This window comes from Thunnus maccoyii, chromosome 19, assembly GCF_910596095.1.
Source record: "Thunnus maccoyii chromosome 19, fThuMac1.1, whole genome shotgun sequence".
Taxonomy (NCBI): domain Eukaryota; kingdom Metazoa; phylum Chordata; class Actinopteri; order Scombriformes; family Scombridae; genus Thunnus; species Thunnus maccoyii.
The window spans coordinates 18,514,990-18,537,200 of record NC_056551.1 but is presented as its reverse complement, the minus strand read 5'-3'; the positions used below and the strand labels follow the sequence as shown (position 1 = coordinate 18,537,200).

At 37.6% G+C, this 22,211-nt stretch overlaps 2 protein-coding genes across 2 annotated transcripts; both read left to right on the top strand.

Annotated features, from left to right (window-relative positions):
* The first annotated feature begins 261 nt into the window (after positions 1-261).
* Positions 262-13,330, top strand: lman1 (lectin, mannose-binding, 1). The gene is made up of 13 exons (XM_042396255.1): positions 262-523; positions 1,750-1,904; positions 3,792-3,899; positions 4,487-4,548; positions 4,923-5,022; positions 5,223-5,346; positions 5,890-5,948; positions 6,127-6,259; positions 6,522-6,709; positions 7,083-7,159; positions 11,825-11,987; positions 12,564-12,688; positions 12,785-13,330. The coding sequence occupies exons 1-13, from the start codon at positions 304-306 to the stop codon at positions 12,819-12,821; spliced, it is 1,551 nt and encodes a 516-aa protein (XP_042252189.1). The 5' UTR covers positions 262-303; the 3' UTR covers positions 12,822-13,330.
* A 2,859-nt stretch (positions 13,331-16,189) lies between these two features.
* cplx4a (complexin 4a) lies at positions 16,190-21,596 on the top strand. Its single transcript, XM_042395507.1, has 3 exons — positions 16,190-16,353; positions 18,814-18,901; positions 21,333-21,596. Exons 1-3 carry the CDS (start codon positions 16,190-16,192, stop codon positions 21,558-21,560), a joined length of 480 nt encoding a protein of 159 aa, XP_042251441.1. The 3' UTR covers positions 21,561-21,596.
* Positions 21,597-22,211: the final 615 nt, after the last annotated feature.

Below are 22,211 nucleotides of genomic sequence, written 5' to 3'. Positions count from 1 at the left end.
GAAAAATTGTGAACCGTTCCTTTAATATGTGTAACATTATATTATGAGTCATGTCTTTATATTTTCCTGTCTGTTCTGTGTTGTCGACAACGTGCACCGCAGGGCCCTTCATGTGTGTCAACCTCATTGGTTCATTATAACCACAGCTGTAAAAAAAAAAAAAAAAAAAAAAAGAAGAAGAAGAAGAAGAGGGGTGAAAAAAAAGGCACCAAAAAATCGTCCAATGAGAGAACGCCCTGTTGGCCCTACAGGCATCCCGTCATGCTCGTGGACGCAGCGCTACGTCAGCAGTGATACCGAAACATGGCGGTGTCCACAGCACAGCGCCGGGCTGCGACCGCTCGTGTGTTGATATTAACTTTCCTCACAGCGTTAATATTTCACCGGAGCGTCGCAGATATTGCAGCCGGTGCCTCAACGTCAGAGGAGGCTCCACACCGCCGGTTTGAGTACAAATACAGCTTCAAAGGACCGCACCTGTCTCAGACCGACGGCAATATCCCCTTTTGGATCCACTCTGGAAGTAAGTTTGTATCCAGCTGTCAACATCACAGAGATAACGGCTCATCTGCTGGGGAAAGCTGTAACACCGACCTCCGAGGGTGGCAGCGGGGACAGCTGATGGCTGTTGTTCGTGTTGTGTCTGTTTTCTGCTCAGGATGTAAAGAAGTGACAGCGTTTAGCTTTCTTCATTCAAAACTGCACCAGGGAATCAGTAGATTTTAGCATTTATGCTAACTGGGCTGCTTAAAAAGTTAGTTTGAGGCCCTGAGTTCGTGTAGACACATGCAACTGAAGTATTGAACTACCCTCTCGCCAAAATGGGCCTTTGGATTCTTGCATCACACACTGAGTTGTCCAGCTGCTACATGAGATTACACTGTATTCCCCCACTAAGTCAGCATTGATCTAGAGCTGCAAGGAAGGATTATTTTCATTAATCATTCATCTGCAGATTGTTTTCTCAGTTAATAATTCACTGAAAAAATGTAAAGCAGTCATAAGTAGCATTTTTATTTATAGGTAGATGTCTCCCTTTATCAAACGGAGGACAATATAGAGAAGATTTTGGATGACATGGACAAGAAAAGTCCACAGCTGGACGCAAATACATCGTCAGTTAACCCCTAGGCCACCAGCACGCTAAGGTGACCTCAGGCTGCTTGTTTTGTCCAACAGACAGTCCAAAATACAAAGATATTCAGTTTACTATCACTTAAGATAAACAAAATCAGCAATTCTCACATTTGAGTGGCTGTAACTTGGTTATGTTTGGCATTTTTGCTTGAAAAATGACCCACAAATAAATAATTAATTGATTATAAAAATTAATAGTTGATTAATTTACAAGTATAGTGTACACAAAATCTTAATATAACACTGAATAAACATAGACCAAAGCTGAGAGGAAGATTCAGCGGTTTCTAAATCAGTACTGGGTAAGATTAGAGAATAGACACACCCTGATAATGCTGGTTCATAGTAAGAATACAACAAGTTAGCTGGCAGCTTTTCCACATAGGCTCGAATGGAAGAAGGAATCACTTTTGCATTCATATTTTCTTATGAAACACCTCATAAGCTGTGTGACTTTGTGATAAATGAGTTATGGCACTTGATGAGCTATTGTTTTAATAGGGAATAAAGAGAGGATGATTACTTTGCATAGGCCGAATAGCTTTCCAAATTCCTCTTGCCAGAATTCAACATGCCACTGAAATCCTGTTTACTCTCTCCTCTCCACTCCAGATGCTATTCCCAGTGCAGACCAGGTGCGTATTACGCCATCCCTCAGGAGTCAGAAGGGCTCCGTGTGGACAAAAGGCAGAGTCAACTTTGAACATTGGGAGGCCGAGGTGACCTTCAGAGTATCTGGAAGAGGAAGAATGGGAGCTGACGGTTTGGTAAGGAGGGGTGAAACTTTGTTGTGGGTTAACGAGGCAGTGAGAGAGCCCACTTTCCTATAGTATACAATTTATTAATGCACTACTGTTCACAGTTGTTAATAAACTTTAGTTTAGTAGTCCAGAAAGTCCAAAACCATCTGTCCTGACCAGGAACATACTTAGGCTCTAAACTTAGACACAAAACTGAACTGGCACACTTATTTACTATTGATCTACACTAGGACTGGGTATATACTAACCTTATATTGTACTGAGGCAAAGTTCTTTATTTAAATGCCCCTGCACGCCTACACAAGTGTTTTCAATTGTTCTGGCTGATCAGACCTCTGCAGGTTGACAGATGGCAGAGCTATGATAGGACTTAGGTGAAGTCACCAGTCTCTATGCACCAATAAAAATCATAAAATACTAATTAAAGTCGCATTAAAAGGTGCAACAAAGAAAACGAGAGTGAGTAAGATGCCAATAAAACTCTTGCTGCATCCCAAATCCATACTACATAGAAACTCTAAGCAGGTTTTTAGTGTACTCAAACTGGACGGTATGCATACTAAATATGGTCAAATTTTGAGCGTGCTGTGGTTGGACAATATTGTCCCACAATTCAACATGCAGCCGAAACAGACAAAGGAGAAGGTGCACATGTAGAGGGCAGAGTTATACGCCTTGTTGTGCACAGCTGGCTAGAATTTCATATGAAGAAGAATGAAATCGGATGAAGGTAAAAAATCTGTTCAGTATGAGCCGTGTAGTTGGCTTCATTTTTTGTATACTAACTGCAAAAACAGTATACTCTTATGAGTAATAGGTAATAGGTATGTACAGTATATGTACAGTATGTACAAGCCCACAGAGCCTTGAGATGAGCTCTAATCAGCCAAAATAAATAAAATCACCTGTGTGAGTGCACTATGGGATTTCAGCACTGAGTCATTGTGCAAACTTATTTTGTTTAATTAAAAAAAAGGTCAAAATCAAGTTAATATTATAAATATATAAACTAAAGTCTCAGAAGAACACTTGGTTTGGTGTTGTTACAGAAACACAGCTATCATATTACCTCTGATATTAAAAATCTTCAAACAATATCCAGCCCTAATCTGAACTACCCTGCAGTTTACTTTAAATGCACAACCTTCCACCCAATAATTATCAACCTCATAATTAACGAAAACCTCAGGATATGTTTACCGCGTTGATGTGAAAAATAAAGATGACTTGTAACAACGGCTGAGAGAGTGTCTGTGACTACGTCTTCCTGCCGCAACCACTAAATCAGGCGTACCGTTAAACTCTGATTGTAGCTCAGAATTTGCATATCACATCTGAAGAGGCGTATTTAAAGAAAGGTGCATATCCTGTTTCATAACGTGTGATATGCCCACAGAGTTTTATGACAAGCATTTCCCCAGCTGACAGAAATGAAGAGGCCGTTTCAGCATCACATGGTTAACTATTTTAAACCAGTCCAGTAGATTGATTAAACTTCACTGGAAACATAGATTAGTCTTCACTAGAAATGATATTTTTTTGTAACTTGTTGCTTGTTGAAAAGGCTTTACTGTGAGCAAAGTAAAGTTGATCATTTTATTGGCTTGTCTGAAGCCGTGTCAGAAAAATTTAATTAATTGAACTTCATGATATTAAGATGCGAAAGTTAAAACAGGCCTCAGATGTGACAACTGCAATTCCATTCATAAAGAGTGATTTCCTTTACATAAACAGTTTATCCTATTCATAATAATCCTGTAATATTGACTCTCATTCACTGCTTCCCTGCTGACTTGACTAACTTATTTGTCAGGAGAGAAACATAAGCGACACCACACAATAAAAAAAAAAAATTATACACATTGATTTGTAAACGTTTTCTTTGTCTAACAGGCTGTGTGGTTCACCACAACTCAAGGCCTCGACGGTCCGGTGTACGGTGCCGCTGACAAGTGGAACGGAGTCGGAATTTTCTTTGACTCTTTTGACAACGACGGAAAGGTTGGTGTCAAGTCTGCGTTTTCCAAGATGAGCCTTAATGTTTGACTACCAATAGTATTTCTTAAAGAGTCACACATACAGATTCATGGTGTTGAAAGAGGACTAGAGAGCAATATTCATTTTTCTGTCTTTCTTTCTTTCTTTCTTTCTGCTATTGTTTGGTGTTTAGTTCAAAGATCTTCTACTACAGAGATAGCCCACATCAACACAAAGACCGCCTCTGTTTGGTTATCAACTAATGTAGTCATATAGGAAGTGTGTTAAAAATAGCAGATTATGTAGTTCCCCCTCATATATGCATCTTAACTCTTTGTTCTGGCTGTTATCAGATTATCCTTTACTCATGTAGAAACCTACTGTAGTCATTTACTCATTATTTATATTGAATTTAATACTTTAAATTCAATTAATACTTTAACCTTTTAAAAGGTCATTTTTTGTCACATTTATCAGTATCAGTTAGTTGTACTCGGGTATTGTATGGGATTGGTATTTTTGAATAAGATTACCTGAAAGTAAAGCCACCTCTTTGCTGTAGATGACAAAAGGATTAATGTGTTTTCTTGTTTTCTCCTTCAAATTTCCAGAAAAATAACCCAGCTATACTTGTAGTGGGAAACAACGGCAACCTTGTTTATGACCACCAGAAGTGAGTAAACATTTCTTCTGCTTCTCTCCGACGTCATCGCCAACTCAAATTTTAACAACTTAAAGAAGATTAGGAAATATGATTATATTTGCTTGAAAGTAAATAATAATCCTCTATCTTTCCTAATCTCCCTCGGGCCAGTGAAAGCTTTAAATCACTTTTTCAGTGCCATTCCAGTTTGTCTTAGAATTCACACTGTTTACGACACTACTAAACACGTATTTACAAAAAACAGACATGGGCATTAATGTTATTCACTTATTTAATAAACTCTCATCATATTTTCCCCCCACTCATGTACAGTGTCTATTGGGACCGACAGTACAGATGAAAGTAATGGTTATATTTTGTTCGAAATTGTTGTTTTGATGCAGTGACGGCACCACACAAGCACTCGGCACATGTTTACGAGACTTCCGAAACAAACCGTATCCTGTCAGAGCCAAAATAACGTACTACAAGAAGACACTGACGGTAAGAGACAACATGAATACACGCTCACATGTTCAGCAACAAAACAATGTTATCATCTGCATATATGAAGAGCCAAAAGGAAAATTCTTCCTCATTAACAGTTTTCAGCCAATGACGCTGATCTTATAATATCACATAACTTTTTATGACAGTCAGCTGTATTTTATTCAACGCCAACATGGTTCTGTCTTCCTCCTCAGGTCATGATCAACAACGGTTTCACTCCAGACAAAGAGGACTATGAGTTCTGCACAAAGGTGGACAACATGATCATTCCCTCTGAGGGCTTCTTTGGTATTTCAGCCGCAACTGGCGGTTTAGCAGGTATTGTTTCTACTCTCAGAGCTGAAGTATTTAAATTTTCAGTATTTTCTCTGTTGTCCTCTTCATTAGTGCGAGTCACAGTCCCTGATTGGGTTACTCCAATAACGACCCTGTTTATAGTTATTCCACTCAAACTACTGACTCTAATTTCCAGTAAGAGGTCAGAAAATAAAGACAAACAGGCCATTTTCCATATTTTGTTCAGGGAAGAGGAAACTCAGTATTTTCGTCTGGTAATTACTTTTCCTCTGTGTGTATGAGTATTATGGAAACATTACCCTGACATGAGCTCATTATCATGAGGTTAATACACTGTCATTACTTCTTTTTTATCCTCATTGTCGTCAGCATATTTTCCCATCTTAACATTACCCAGATATTATCATTATAACCAGGTTATGTCTCTATATTTACCTCAGTATCATCTGTTGTCCCCAAGATCCTCCTTACTGGCTTGTCATTACTATGCTTCAGTGTAAAGTGTGACCGTAAATAATGGTAATAAATATGTTTGTTTCTGTTGTTTGTTATTTTCTCCATCAGATGACCATGACGTTCTATCTTTCTTGTTGTTCAGACTCTCAGAGCCGGGCCAGCAACCGGTAACTACACTTTCCTAGAACTCCTAATACTTTCCCAATCCTGTGTGTACTATTCACTTTCTTGTAGCCGTGTGTCTCTGTGTGCGTGTTCATGCATGTGCGCGATATAGCCTAAGCACGGCCTCTATTGAGCTAAGAGAGGGGTTTTTTTTTTTTTTTTTTGTCTTTCCCATTGAAGCCCCCACCTGAATCTGAGATTCCTAAAGAAGAGAAGGACAAGTACCAGGAGGAATTTCAGAACTTCCAGCAAGAGCTCGACAAAAAGAAAGAGGAGTTTCAGAAAGAGCACCCAGATGTCCAAGGAGAGCCAAGTTAGTGTTCTGAAACTAAATGGACCGATTGATTATGTAAAATATATTGGAAAAAAATAATCATAAAGTATAATGTTGTTTTTTATTAATCTTTATAATATGTTTTACATTATCTGAACAAACTAAATTAAATTGTCAGAACATTATGATTACATTTCCAGTACATCATGTAAAGTACATAGATTTTAATAACGATTGATTTTTTTTTTATGATTGGTTTTAACCTTGGATTTTTTCATACTAACGTGTGTATCCTCTTCAGTGGAGGACTTGTATGAGAGCGTTAATGATCGGGAGATCCGTCAGGTGTTTGAAGGCCAGAACCGCATCCATCTGGAGATCAAACAGCTCCACCGGCAGCTCGCCATGATCCTGGACGAGCAGCGTCGATACGTGTCTGTTATCACGGATGAGGTCGCCAAGAAGGGGACGAACGCTGAGTCAGGACAGGTGGGCATGTCGTTGCCAAGAAATCAATTCATACACGATGCAGACAATTATGGGTCATAAATAATCCCATATCATGTTGGCTCTATGTATCGCAGTCATTTAGAAATGCTCATTTTACTTTTCACAGAAACAGAAATGTAACCATCCAAATGATAATAAGTTGCTTTGCTTCTACAAACATTGTAATTATTTGTAGTTTATTGATAGAAAAATAACTGCTGTTCATAAGGTACCACTGGAAACCTGCTGCTGAAGTAAACTCTTTTTTTATGACAGTTTATCAAAACTAATAAAAAAGTTTTATGACAGCCTTATCAAACGTCAACACTGGAGTGTTTAACCTTCAGACCATTATGTTATATTTGTCTTCTAGCTGGATACGTCCAGTCAGCAGTTGAGCTCCGTCCTATCCACCCAGCAGGAGGTTCTCAGAAACCTGAACGAGTTGAGGTAAGTTGTTGTTTACGTTCAGTCATTCCCTAAAAACTTGCTGTTTTTTTTCCCCAACAAACATAAAGAGAGATCCGTGATACTCCAGAAAAACAAGGGAAATCCTGGTGCTTAAATCCCTCAAATCATATTTAATCTCAGGATACAGTGGCTGCAACATCACAGGTGTCTGCCAGCCCGATAATCCAGCTGCAGTAACGGCCTCCTCCACACGTCAGTCAGTCAGTCACAGACACACACCACTAAATAGGGATGATCATCACACTACCTTGAACTCAGCTGTAAACCATTGTACTAGTTTGTGACATTTCAGGAGTTGGATAATTCACCTCCTGATGCATGAGAGAGGGTTGAAAGGAAAGTGAGTAATAGTCAGTTTTTTAAAGTCAGTGCTTTACAAGTTTTTTTATTACTTCTGATGGGTATAGTATAGTAATATCCAGCTGTAATCTCCTTTAACTTTAAAATGTCTCAAACTACAAAAAAAACAGTTTCCTTACATTCAGATGACAGGCTGGACCAATTTCTCAGATAATACAGCTTAAGAGATTTTCTGATGGTGTGCCTTGCATGGCAAAGACTCAAATGACTGTTTGATTTTGGTACTTACAGTAAGTAAGCCTGATTAGGTGTAGAATGTAATTTTTGATGTTTAGAGCTTGTATTGTGTCATCCACTGTCAATAACATATTTGTGCTTTTGTGTTGCTTGCTTAAGGTGCTTGTGGGCTTAGTCATTGTGAGCACGCAACAGATTTGGGGAAAAAAAAAAAGTCGTCTTCAAATCCTTCTCGTAGATTAGTGAGAGGATTTTAATCACCATTTTTCTCAATTTCTCAAATAATTAAGTAATGAAATATCTTACAAGTCTGCTTATGTCTAGCTTTGTTAACCTTTCACACTTGTGTGTTTGACTCCGCTGTAAAAATCTTTCGTACTTAATTTACTTAAGTGAAGTCAACCGCGTAAACAAAGAAATTGTGTACATTTATTCTATAGCGGCATATTTGTTCTGTCACAGCAGTTTGATTGTGTGTCTTAATTTTAACACACCATCTGCATAAAAAAATTAATCAGAATCACAAGATATTAAAGATTTTATTTTATGTAACATTAATCTCTTAGTCTCATGTATCATAAAAGAACCAAGCTGTTTATATGCCCTAAATCCAACAGGACATTCATCCTCAAATGATTTTGCATACATGATTTTCTTTATTGACCCATAACTCACATGAACCTACTTTTAGACTCTCACTCGTTAATGTCTCATATTCCACCCGAATGCCTCCTATAAGTGCATGATATTGTATAGATGGCAGAGAGAGAGAGACAGAGTTTTAAGAAAGCACATTATCAGAGTGGCAGTTTTAAGATAAGGTAGTACACAGGAGTAAGCTGATTGACACAGTGAATCAGTTCAGACCCTGGCAAAAGGCTGCCGCCGCTCCCTCTAATGTGCTAATGTGAGCGACTGATCTGTATGACTTTGTAGATTAAGTACTCAGTTTATCCCGACCCGTCTTTTAAACACAGAGTTTATGATACAGGACTTCATCTCTTCTCAGACTCTCCAAATGTCCAAGGAGGGCTTTCTGCTCATAAATGGGTCACTTGTAGTAGATGAAGATTAGATGTAGGGTTTAATAAATGCTCACTTACTTTCTCAAGGGAGATTTTTTTTTTTTTTTTCCTCCTCTCTGTGAAACAAATTAGATTTTGTTTATATGTCATCCCTGACCATCCTTTGAGACCTCAGCCATGTGGCCAAGCAAGAAAAGGCCACATCTTAGCACCATTTTGTCCTTATCAGATTAGTAGTCTTTAAATACATCTGTCATACACAGACCAAAACATGGTTTCCCTCCAATTGATTTCTTGTCACAACCCCCCCTCCCCCCCTCAGGACCTTCCTACTTACGCTGTTGGAATTCCTTTCATTTGTCAAGTCACTTTTTTTTTTCTTTATAATCATCTTAGATGTGTTTAAGATGATAAGGGAAACTTATTGCTTCCTCCCTGTAAGTAATCAACTTTAAGAAATTGCATTTTGTTGAGAAATATGATCCAGTCTTAAATGTCTTTCATTCTCTTCTGAGAATTTGCACATGAAATTGAAAGTAAAGACTTAGAGTCAGACAAAGCTTTTACATTCAATAGCTGGTGAGCCATGACCTTAACATTAAGGATTGTTATTTTCATGTATGGATTTTTTTACTCTGATATCAGTAATTCCAGACGGACACAGTGGCCCAGGATGAACCAGTATGAATGGCTCAAAATGCTTCTGACTCCTTACACTGCCCAGTTTTAGTATGAAAGGGTGGACACTGGTTTCTTTTGTAATAATAGACTCTCAATAACCCTTAACCCCTTAACCCTAATAGAATTTCAGTGCTCTAATCGCAGATATTGGAAAATGACTACTACCCCTAAAAGCCTCATTAAGTGACCTATTAATTTAGATAAATCCTATAAGGTTACACTTTTATTATGTTAAATCAACAGCACATGTACAGAAATTGGACAAAAATATAATATACAGTATTTGTATTAGGTGTTGCATTACTGATAATGCTTCAACATTAATGTGTGTTGAAGTTGCAGTTGATGCTCTTGTCTGAACAGTAAAAGATACTGTAGGGAGGTACGTAAGTAGATCTCACTACAGTGTAGAAACACACATTATATACCGTGTATTAGAGCTAGACAGGCAGATATTTACATATAGCTGATATTAGCTTATTGCAGATATATTGGCATTGGTGTACAGTATGTGTTGGCCAATAAGTAATAAGCAATTATAAAACAGGAATGTCCGAATCTGTTTGAGGCAGTGGGTCTGCTTTACAGAATTTGTCCACTAGAAAGCTCTGGCAAGTTAATTTATCAGAGGCAAAATGTCCAACTCGGTACATATCTTGGTCACAGTTATTTAAGAGTACGCCTCCAATTTAGCACTACACTGCTAAAACAGTGTCAGACTCACGGGGGACATTAAAAAAAAATGGATCAAAATCAATGCAGCAGTAGCAGAGATAATGTCTTTTTTTTATTCCATGTTTTCTTCCTCCTTGTCAAATCCTGTGTTATGCTAGCAGTGGCTAATGTAGCCTCAAGCCGCTAGCCACAAGCAGAGATGAGGAGCAGGCTACAGAGGTCTATTAACCCCATTTTTCTTTCTAACTCCACAACCCCCAGATTTTTTTTCATTTTCAAACTTTTGCGCCAACAAACATTGACTGAAGTAAAATCATTTGAGGCAATTTATCAGATTTTGCGCAGCTCCCTCTGGAGCCACGAAATGCTTAGTACAACTTTTTTCATGTATACAGTAGTGCTCCTCAAGACCTAGTAACAGGTTTAATGTGTTAAATCAGTGAAGTGCCTTTAAAGGATCCTTATTAAAAAATGTTTGTTATATTAAAAAAAAAACGGCCTCAGAAATCCAGTATCGAACAGGTGATAGTGCCTATTAAATTGGATCATCATTAGTTCTCTAATAGCAGCTGCTATTCTTCAAACACAGACAACCAGAAAGTCTACACAATGTGTTTCCCACGCATCACACCACCCCCTGTGCTTGGCCTTGTATTGCTCTGCTCCCTATTCTTATTCATTTCCAAGAAAATGAAATGCAGTCAAATGGATCTGTTGATGTTAGTTTGTGAAACCACCTCAGAGACCACCACAAAATATCTGCAAGAACTGGTTTAGATACAGTATTTATTCATAAGTCGTCCACACACTGAATTTTACAAGCCCCCAGAAAATGTAATGATACAGTACAATGTTTATAAGGTCGTCCTGTATGGATGGACGGACAAAACCAAGGACAGTTTTCCCAATAACCTTTCGGACAATAACCTTCTTAAATAACTAAACTAAACAGTATTGGTGCGAAACTACTGAGAGAACTTCCACACATAAACCCAGAGCCAGAAAAAGCCGGCCTCTCTCTTCAGCTGATTGGACTGTCTCCAGTCTGAGCCTTAACTTCCTCCGAAACACATTTAAATGAAAAAGAATCTCCCTTTTCTCAATTTAGAAACAGAAAATGCCTCTTGACTCTCAAAGAAACAGTATAATACATTTACAGCAACCAACTGTATTCCAGTTTTCATATGCTTTTTTATTTTTCAATCAACATTTTCAGTCTCTCTTTAGAATCATAGCTAGACTATTTTGGTTCGCATCCTCCAGATCCTGCAGTGTCCCTCTGCTGTCTGTCTCTTAACCCACTGTGCTAGTAATCTGTGTAAGAACATGTTTTTTATAAAGGATTAATTTAGCAATCATGACCTCTTTTATCAGATGGTAATTTTCTGTTTTTCAAACTTTGAGAATATGGAGCCTCTTGTGAATAGGGATTAAAAGATTAATTTTGGACAATTTGTATCACTGTAAATAAATGATACCACACAGCAAATTTACTGCACATCATATTTTCCCAACATGAATTCATTTAACAGCTGGATCGGATTGTGAAAAGTAAACATTTTGACCATATTGCTGAGATATTTGGTATTAAAAGACTGTTGCACTAAAGATTATTTTTCATTCCAGTCCCTTGGGAGGCCAGTTTCAGTATTGATGTTTATGGTACAACGCTTCTGCAGGGTCTTTTGCATGTAAACTGTCACTAAGTGCATCTTTGTCTCTGCAGAAACTCCTTCTATGAGTCACTGAAACAGATCGGCTCAGCCCAGCACCAGGGTAATGCAGTGGGTATGGGAACATACGAGACCATCCAGCACTTCAATGACATCAAGGAACATCTGCACACAGTCAAAAGGGACGTGGAGCACCTGGTCCAGCGTAGTGCTCCGGTATGGATCATGCTTAAGCCCTGATTAGAGTTCACACTTTCACTGAAGCTGCAGTCAGATTGAAATCTTTACTTGCTACTTCTTCTGGCAGAGCAGAGGGGGTTAGCATGGCTAGTGTGCTAGCAAACAGTCCACAAAGTTGTAAATTATACAGCGTTTTATTAAACATTTTACTGTCATTATCCTCTCACACTCTCCTTATTACTCACTACTGTCAACCAGCATCTCTTCTTCTCTGCCTCTTGGATTATTTTGCCATGCAGTTCTAAAATAAGAATAGAAACAAACAATATTTCCAGTACGAGATGTCAACCCTCTCCTCTTTCAAACGGGCTGTACATTGGAGAGCCTTGCGAATTTGCGAGTCAAAGTTCAGGTAGAACTAGAAGGAGGCCGGTCAATTTGCGACTTGAAGCAAATGTGTCTCACCCAGTTCCACACATACATGAATGGGAAGTGAATTTTAGTCTGACTGCACCATCATAGTGGTTTATTAATTAGATCAAACAACAATATTTGGAAATAAAAATGTTATTGCATTATACTGACATCTGTACTGTGCGCTTTCACATGCAGAACCCCGCTGAGAAGGTGATGAAATGCCCCGAGGTGCCTCCCATGCCTTCCTGCATATCCACTGTCCATTTTGCAGTCTTCATTGTCGTCCAGTCAGTCGTGTTCTTCTGCTACATCATGTACAAGTAAGACATCGTCATTTTTATTTGGCTTTGCATGTGATGGTGAATTTAAACAACTCTCTTAACTCTCTGTGTCTCTTCTTCTTTTCTCCTGTGTAGAAGCCAACAAGAAGCAGCAGCAAAGAAGTTCTTTTGATGAAGCGAATTGATGAAATGAAAATGTGTAAATGAGGGAATGTCTATTTTGGTAATTTTTTTTTTTTTTTTTTTTTTGGTTTGATTATTTTTCAGATTGTAAGTTATTGTACCTTGAAAAAAAATTAGGTTACGTTGAAGAAGTTTGTTTTAATTAATTGCAGATTTTTTTTAATTTGATCAGTAAAAGTTGTGTATGAATGCTTGTGTGAGACACATCGTCCTGGATTTCCAACATGATGTAACATGTTCCTTACAGTATTTTTGGTTGGTCAGATCCTTGGATTTTGTTTTCAAAAGCTGAAATCTGCCGCAGTCCAATTCCATCAAACTGTCAACAAAAAAAAAACAACCTGTGTTTTGAAATGTGCAATTTTGTATAAAATAATGCTGAACTATTGGTGATGAGAACTCAGAGAGCAGATCTCGGCTTCCGTTTTGATCGAGTCAGACTTGTCAGAATCTGACATATCCTCTGAGCAATTTACATAAACCAAAAACATGAATGACTCTGTGGTTTTGCTCGTTACTTTACATGTCAGACACACTCCACACAACATGCATCCACCTTTTAAATATGTGTCTTCTATTCACTTCTCATGATTACAGTTTATTCCAGTTAGCGGCTACAGTATAGAGATTTGTAGTTGTACATGTTAATGTTTTCAAATTCACACAAAAGACAAATTGCACCACCGAAGAAGAACTGCAAGTGATGTTAATACAGGATATCCCTGTCAGATCAATTGTTGACATAAAAGTCATAATACAGAATTCCTGTATTTACTACACAGTTAAGTGGAAAAAAGAGAGAATATAACAATCTGCTGCTGACTTTAACCCCAAGATTTTACAATTACATGAACATAATATTTATAAGCAGTATATGAATACGTGAATAGGTTATAACACACTATAATGTAGTTGTAAGCAAATATAATGACTTTTTTAAGTCAGATTATTTTACTTCATACATCTTTAAGTGTTTATTTGTGTATTTTGTCAACTCTCCTATTATGAAGCCCCCATAACTGTTGTATAACCAGTTAGTAAAGGCTTTATAACTCTTTATAACATAACTGTCTGATTACACACATGAACACATCTCACAGTGTGTTATAAAGCATTTATTAACTGATGATACATGTGCAGAGGATTCACTGGCAGGTTTGAAAGTGTTTATAAATATCTTCAATACTCAAAAAGAAAATTGATTTTATACTATTACAAGTATGTTGTCAAGCATTGATTAACTGCTTATACTCAGTTATGTATGCTTCATAAGAAGAGTGAAACTTACTAACAAATATATTAATGAATACTTAAAAGTACCCTTATATCTACTTTAAACTACTATAAAGTGTTATCATGTGTGCTAAACCATTCATTAATTGATAATATACTGCTTATTAATTCTAAATATGGATCTTTAAATAAAGTTTTACCACCTGGGCACTTTTAATGAATACACCCACCTAAAGGTGTCCTAAACCTGGTGTGGTTTAGTCTGCAGTATTTACCTTGTTGTAAAATCACAAAAAAGCTCTTCACCTGTTCGTGTCCCTCCCGCATCTATTGTATCTATACAGGAAAAAGACAATGAAAAAACAACAGATGCCTGAACTGGGGGCTGCTGAGTTGTGGAAATACCAAAAGTACTGGATTACATTTCCAGCTAAAGGAAACCTGAAAGTTTATCCAGGATTATTTAGACATTGGAGCAGTTTACTGCACATCTTCCCTTAAGTGAATGAGACAGATAAATAACTTAAATAGATATTACCTCCTATAGCATGTAATACAGATTCTTTTACATGAATATGTCTATGTAGCCTAAGTTCATAGAGCAAATGGTGCATGATGGAGATCTGAGCGTCCTTGAATCTCTTGAACACATTAAATTCATCTATCAATCCTGCTGCCAGTGTGACGCAAGTGGAGCAGGTATTTTTTTTTATCACTCTGTTATAACACTGTCAAGGCTGACAGAAGGAAAAAGATAATATACCTTGGAGTGTCAGAGCTGCGTAGTGGTCTACCATGCATGCCACGTAACTGCAATGTAACAGGTTTGAATGTGGGGACCTTTGTTGCATGTCATCTTTCACTGTCCACATATTTCCTGTTGATAGTTTGCTGTACTATCAACAGAACTAAAAAATAAAGGCAAAGAACAACCTTAGAATAAAAATAACCATGTAAGGTCATCTATACATTTTATTCTTCTGTGTACTCTGTCAAACCCCTAAGAGTTGATGGAAAGAGTATTGCAGTTAGTAAGTGATGTTAAAGAGTAAAAAAAACAACATGCATTTACAAGATTCAAATTTATTGTCGTATATGCATTAGAAGCATTTAATTCCAGCGCCATGACATGCTTAAGCTCAGGCTACCTCCCTGTGGTGCACAAAAAAAAAACAGAACATGAATACACATCCCTCCATATGTCTATGTGTACATATATACCACAAACTCATGCATACATTAAGTCAGGATAAAATACAGTAAAATGGAGATAATATATACATGCATGATACAAAATACAAAAAAAAGACAGTGTAATATAATAGATATTGAAAGACCTATGTGCGTGCAGGTGAGGATTTCTGAAAGGTTTGAGTGCTCAGGAATATTGGGGGTAATCTACAAGTCCTTCTTTGCTTGCTTGCAGATATGATGGAGTAACACTGTGAAGTGAAATGAGAGCCTATATCCCCCTCCCTATATCCCTCCACCCTCCTGTCAATCATCCTCCCTCTGAACAATAGCACGGCATGAAGGATGGCCCCAGTGAGGATAAACAAGACTGTAATCCCGCTCCTCTCTCCACTCTGCTTGGTCTCAGCAGTATAAGCTGAACACAGGCTGGCCCGTACTTTACTAATATGATTAAGCAACCAGTGGGCGGACGCAGGATATGTGTGGTCACAAACTGAGGAAACTCATCTCCAAAACCCATTTTTATTATGAGTCTGCACCTAGTTTTGGCAAAGAACGCACAAAGTGTCAAAATTAATAAAGGGAGAAAAAAAAACATCCACATCCACTGTATGATTTAAAAATAGATAGGAAACAGGCCATCTGCCTCTTAGCATAGTGGAGCAGGGAGGATTAAATCCAGATTATGGCCGAGGCAAAACGTTGTGTGTGTGTGTGTGTGTATGTGTGTAATTGTGCGTGTATGTGTCTGTTGCTTGTCGTCAGTGTGTCCTTGGCTCCATAGACAAGCAGCAGGTTAACTAGAGAGCTAGCACTGGATTTGACAGCTATAGGAAGCCAAACGGAACAGCACCATAAAGGCGGCGGCATCGTTTTTATTTAGTAAAAATATTTTTTGTCCTCGCAGAGTAAACAGTCACATAACTCAAGATGGCTTTCTTGATCAAGAGCATGATTGGAAACCCCCTGTCAGGAATGGGGCTTGGTGGTGGAGGTGACAAAGAAGAGGAGGCCACCCCCTCAGATCCAGCCAAAGCAGCAGGGATGACACGCGAGGAGTATGAAGAGTACCAAAAACAATTGGTGGAGGAGAAGTAAGTAGCAACACGGAGAGTGCTCCATTTTGAATTGATGACATTGGCCCATGGATGACAATATGACAATCTGACCTTGAAACGCTGTTATTTCAACACAATCTTTCACTTTTACAACCACCCTTAACTATATGTTTTCACATCTGACGTGACTATACATAAAAGCCCATGTATTTACTGTTTTCATGAGCAAACAATGTGCAAGTTGTTTTTCTGAGAGATGCATCTGTTGCTGAAGGTCACAGCAGACCCTCCACCATAGAGGATCTCGTCCTCTTTTTATTGAGTTTATGACAAAATAATCCATTGAGTTATGTTGGACCTTGCAGTTCTGCAGTCGGATCAATAATCTTCTATAATCTGTCATCTGTTTCTGCTGCAACAACAGTTGTAACATTTTGAAGGACCCAATCAGCAATTGTGAAATGGCAGTTTTATTCAGAGCTCTAAACATGGACTTTAAGGTGGTATATTCTGCAGCATTTGAACTGAAATGGTAAAAAAAATCCCATGGATAAGGAGGATCTGTGGTGGTGCAGAGAAGGAAAACAATCACAAACCTGCACGATTATATTTATTTGTTTATTTTATTGAGACCACCATTTGCTATTGTTATAAGATCCACATCAATGGACAGTTTTCTCTTACATCGTATGCACAGGTGTTCTGAAAAAGCATTTTAATATCAGTCTTATTTGATCTTTAATGGAATATCTATGAATCTGTTTTAATAGACTTAAAACTCTACAATAATATGAGCAGCAGGTAGTTTGTCCACCTCCATGTTGCTGTCAATCAATGCATCAATTTGTCTTGAATATTTTTTAAATCAAGTTCTAATAGTCATACCAGCAAATCATTATCAAAAGTCATTTTTGCATGAATCTGTCCTGAATCCCATTTTGAAGAAAAATTGTGAAAAATAACAAAAAATTAAAAACAGCATTTTGTGTTAAAAGTTGTCAAATCTGTTGGAATTTGCTACACAGAGCAGATTTTGCAGCACCAAACAGATCCAGTCAGCCTGAATTACATAACAAGATTTATCCAGCCTCTCCACTCCCATGTTTGGAGAATTAATTCATTAATTTTAGACTGACAACATTCTCCATAATTGTAGATTTCAAGTGATGATTTCAGATTTATGGCAATAACTCCACATCCACACAAACAATTAATGGAAATGGACAGAAAATGAAAAGCTGTAAGCTAATATTAAAAATCTGCATCTGTATAACCTGGATGGCTAAAAGCAGCGTTATAACAGGAAGAAACACCAGTGCACCATATTGTTGTTTCACTACAGTTCAAGTTGCAGCATCTTGGCTTGATTTCAAATCTGCTTGACACAGTCTGGCCTAATAATACCCATCTTTAATTGGCTGAGGGAAAGAACGTGAGTCTCACCTTAAAAAAAACAAAACACAAACACGCAGGATCTCACAAAGTGCAAAACAGTGATGACATTACAGAGACTTTAATAACCTGGAGGCATAATTCGGAGATGAAAAAATGACTTTCTGATACTTAAAATATCAAGGAACATGTTGAAACTGTGTTTTCTGACACAGACTACAGCCTCGGTGTGTATTCTATATTAATATAAGACAGGTTCATTTATGCTGGTGTATCTGAAATTAAACTTACTATGGCCTGTAGATTTAGGGACATGGGCCTACAGTACATTATTCATTAAATGTCTCAGGAATACTTTTGCAAAGCTAAAGCAAATTAACCCTGCGGAAAATCGAAATAAAAGCAAACAGTTCACCAGATGCTTCTAAAGAATTGAATAAAGAAAGATTTATTCAAATATTTGAAACTGTTTACATAGGAATCTCCTGAATTCACATATCACAAGATGCTTACTAGACTTCAGCCTCTGCATAGATATTCAAAATAGATTTTTGGATGTTTACACCAGTTTTATTAATAATAGTCAATGGCTGAACCCAACATAAATTAAAAGCCAATGGAGATACACCAATAGAAACAAAACCATTTTTTCTTTTAACTAAGATTGATCATATTGAAATCCTTTAGTTAAAATATGCTTTTTCAGTAAACATTGTTTCCTGCTTTAATTTTATTCAGGTGAACTTGATTTTTAACTGATATGGAGGATGTTATGCGTAGCTAAACTTCATCTGATTGGTCCAGTGTTTATTCATGTACCAGGTTGGATAAAGAAAGCAAAACAGAATGAAACATTGCTTTTTTTTTTTAAACAACATAAAAACATCCTAATACTGAAAAATTCACTACGCTGCTCTTGAGCCCTCAACACAGCGATGCCAAACAGGACCTCAAGGCCAAGGTCAAAAAACTCTACCTAGCTCCTTTTCTTTTGCAGTTTTCCCCTGCTGTATCTGTATAATATTTCTATTTTAAGCTAGTCTGTCTGGGATGTTCTTGAGACCATTTACTATACTAATAATATTTCTTGTGTGTCTCTTTCAGGATGGAGAGAGATGCAGATTTCTTACACAAGAAGGCAGAGAGGGCAACACTCAGGGTGTGCCTCAGAGATAAATACAGGCTGCCAAAGGTAAACACTTAAGACATTTTAAATGTATTTTAATACTGAACATTAATCTTCTAGATAGGAGCACAGCAGCATTGTGGTTCACTCTAACTCAAATATTTCCAATATATTAGAATATATGTTTAAAATACATTCAATATATTTTAATAAGCTGCAGAATTTCTTCAAACTTCCTTCCAAAGTTCCTGTAGTAGTGAGGATTTCTTATTTTTTCCCCCATCAGATGATATACTCTTTTCTCTGTGTTTTAATAAGGAATAGTAATTATTATTGTCAGTCCTTCTTAGAAGGTTTTTCTCCAGTGCCTGGCACAAAAAGTGGGATTTGATGACTGAGCTAAGTGTTGTGCCTGTGCAGGTAGAGCAACAAATGTCTGCTTCATGTTTAGTCTTTATCTAACAGCAGCACTTGGCAGCTGCAGCTTGGACAACAGGAGGTGGAAACTATGCCAGTAGATTAGAGAGAAAGACGTTCAAACCGGGTTCCTGGGAACGTTAGCCTGTGTGTCCCATATTGCACCTTGAGTCTTACAAAGCCAAATACCGCTGAGCAGGTGTCCCAGGCTCATTAGGGAGCACCAAGGTAGTGTGAGCTGGCATTAAGAGGGGACCGCATCTACTTTAGTGGATGTAAACTGAGCAGTTTCCGCCATTTAAAAGGACTCTTAAAGAAAAATTTGCTGTAATGGAAGGAGCACAAAAGGTATGTTGGGATTTTATTTAAAGTTATTTAAAGATAAATATCAGCAGTGGGTTTTCTAATCCAACAAATCAATCTAGTGGTGAAACCTTGCTTGTGATGAACAGTTTTTAATGGCTAAAGAGCAAAAATCACTTTCTAATACAGGTTTTCTTATACCATGATTTTAATTGTGATGTGACTGTGATGACCTTGGCTGCTGCTGGCATTTCTTATAATCTAATACAACAGACAGTCTATTGTTCAGTCATGTATTTTAAACAATGGGTGCATTTCTTTTCACTGTTTCTTTTAAATTGAAACCACACATGTAACATGAGGACAATGGCATGAGCCTATACATATAAATCTAATTATTTTTCCTCAAATGATGTTTACATTCCATGCCAGCTTGAAAAAAAAAGGGAAAAACAAATGACAATGGCCAATGTGTCTTTATGAGAACTGAAATATACATTTTAAATGGATTTTTCAAGGCACCTAAAGAAATCCTATTCTGTTTATTCTTTTCTTTTAATGGACAGGTAGTTGAGAACATAAGTGCATGCTATCAAGTGTGAGTTTTGAAAAAAAAACAACAACAATTATCACTTTTAATAGAGCTAGAAGGATGTCGGTGCTGTTAGTCTAATGGAATTAAAGGTCTCGTGCAACGCTATAGAAGATATCTTTAGACGATCATTGGGATTCTGAGAGGAAAGGCTAAGGCAGGTCTGAGATAATCCCACAGATTGAAGTTCAAAGTAGTCACAGTACGGTGCCTATTGCATGACTATTCCAGATACTAAGTGATTAAATTGAGTTTGTTGGAATGGCTTTAATTTTAGCGTTTCTATGATGCAATAAGTCAGGAGGTGCGGATGGTAAAGTCCAAAGGAGACTCATCCCCGCTTCACAAAAACAGCAGAAAATCCTCGAGAGCAATACTTAGGTTTGGATTAAGACGGATCGTAGAGTTCATCTGTTTGTGTCTTTCCTTGTTTGTCTCATTGTTTGCTTAAAATATGACTTCAAACCCAACGACTGTTAAGCTTCAAATATGTTACAATTGGTGAAATCAAAGGAGGAAAATGTAATTAATCAAAAAGCAGTTAACAAGTTAGTCTTTTTTTGTTGTTTGTTGTTTTATCCATAGTTCACCTTGGTGATATGTCCTCTGGTAAACTGAGGTCAATACATTCAGTGTTTGGCAGAGTGTAGTGTAGCAATGGGAAGACATACTGTATGTTTTGGAAACTGTGTAGGCAAACAGCATGTTAATCCTGTAAAAAAGCCTTTAAGTCAACCTTTAAGTTGTTTACCTCTGCAAATAATAATTCAATTCCATGAATATTCAGTCTTTGTTCAAATCAAGGAAAACAAAAAATGCCCCTCCCTCATGTCTGGTACCTAGAAAGACTTTGCTGTGTTTTTTTTTAACACATTACATTATTACATATACACACACATATATATAAAACCATTTACTATACAATACTATACCAGAGGAAGCAGATGCTTCAGTTTAAGATTTTGAAATGAACAAACATATTTTGATAATACAGAGAGGAAATTATTATTAACTGGATTATGTCTCGTTGTTTGGGGCCACAAGTACATAACTAAGAAGAACTACTACTGTATAGGTGGAGAAAACAAGACTTCTTTGTCCTCAGCATAAATAATCATACTTAATTTTAACACCTGTGTCTCTGTGCTCTGACCGTCTTTTCTGCTCGATGTTATCATCTTGCAGAGCGAGCAGGATGAGAACATGATCGAGATGGCCGGGGACGACGTGGACGTCCCGGAGGAGCTGCTCAAGATGGTGGACGAGGACGCCACGGAGGAGGAGGGCAAGGACTCCCTCATGGGCCAGATTGGAAACTTGCAGAACATGGACATGGACCAGCTGAAGGAGAAGGCCTCGGCCACCGTCACCGAGCTGAAGAGCAAAGCAGAGGAGAAGTGCTCCGTCATGTGAACGGCTAAATAAAGAAAGGTGTTTGGATAATGAAGAAGAAGAGGAAGAAAAAGGGAGAAGAATAAGCATCACACAAGAAAATGAATTTCAACACTTTTTTGGGGGGAATCTACAGACCAAGCTGTGTTAAAAAACAAACAAATCTGGGATTCAGCAAATCATCTGTCTGGTGTTAGAATATGAAACACAGCCCAACCAGAGCGTCACATTATTACTGCTACCAGTGACGGTTATACTGTAAAAGTTTCCCTCCCGGTTAGCTTGTTACTGAATGGGTAGTAATTTACAACTCATCATCTCAATACACTGCGAATTATGTCCAGAGTGCCCCATCTCTCCCCCGTTTCTTTTAAATGATGTAGAAAAGTGACCCCCCGCCCCCCAAAACAGTCCCAGACAAGTATTCTTTTTCACATCTGTGATATAATGTTCACAAATCTTCTCAGTTTGTTGTATAACGAGACACTTCAGTCTCCTAAAAGTGTGTTTTTCAGAATCTACCAATCTACAAAAAAACAATCTACCAATACAAAACCAATCCTGTCTGAGTGTTTCAACTTTCCTTTTGGTTTGTTGGTTATTCTAGATTTTTATTTCTTCTTTTTTTTTTTTTTGTATGTGGTGTTTGAATTAATTATGATATTTAGATTT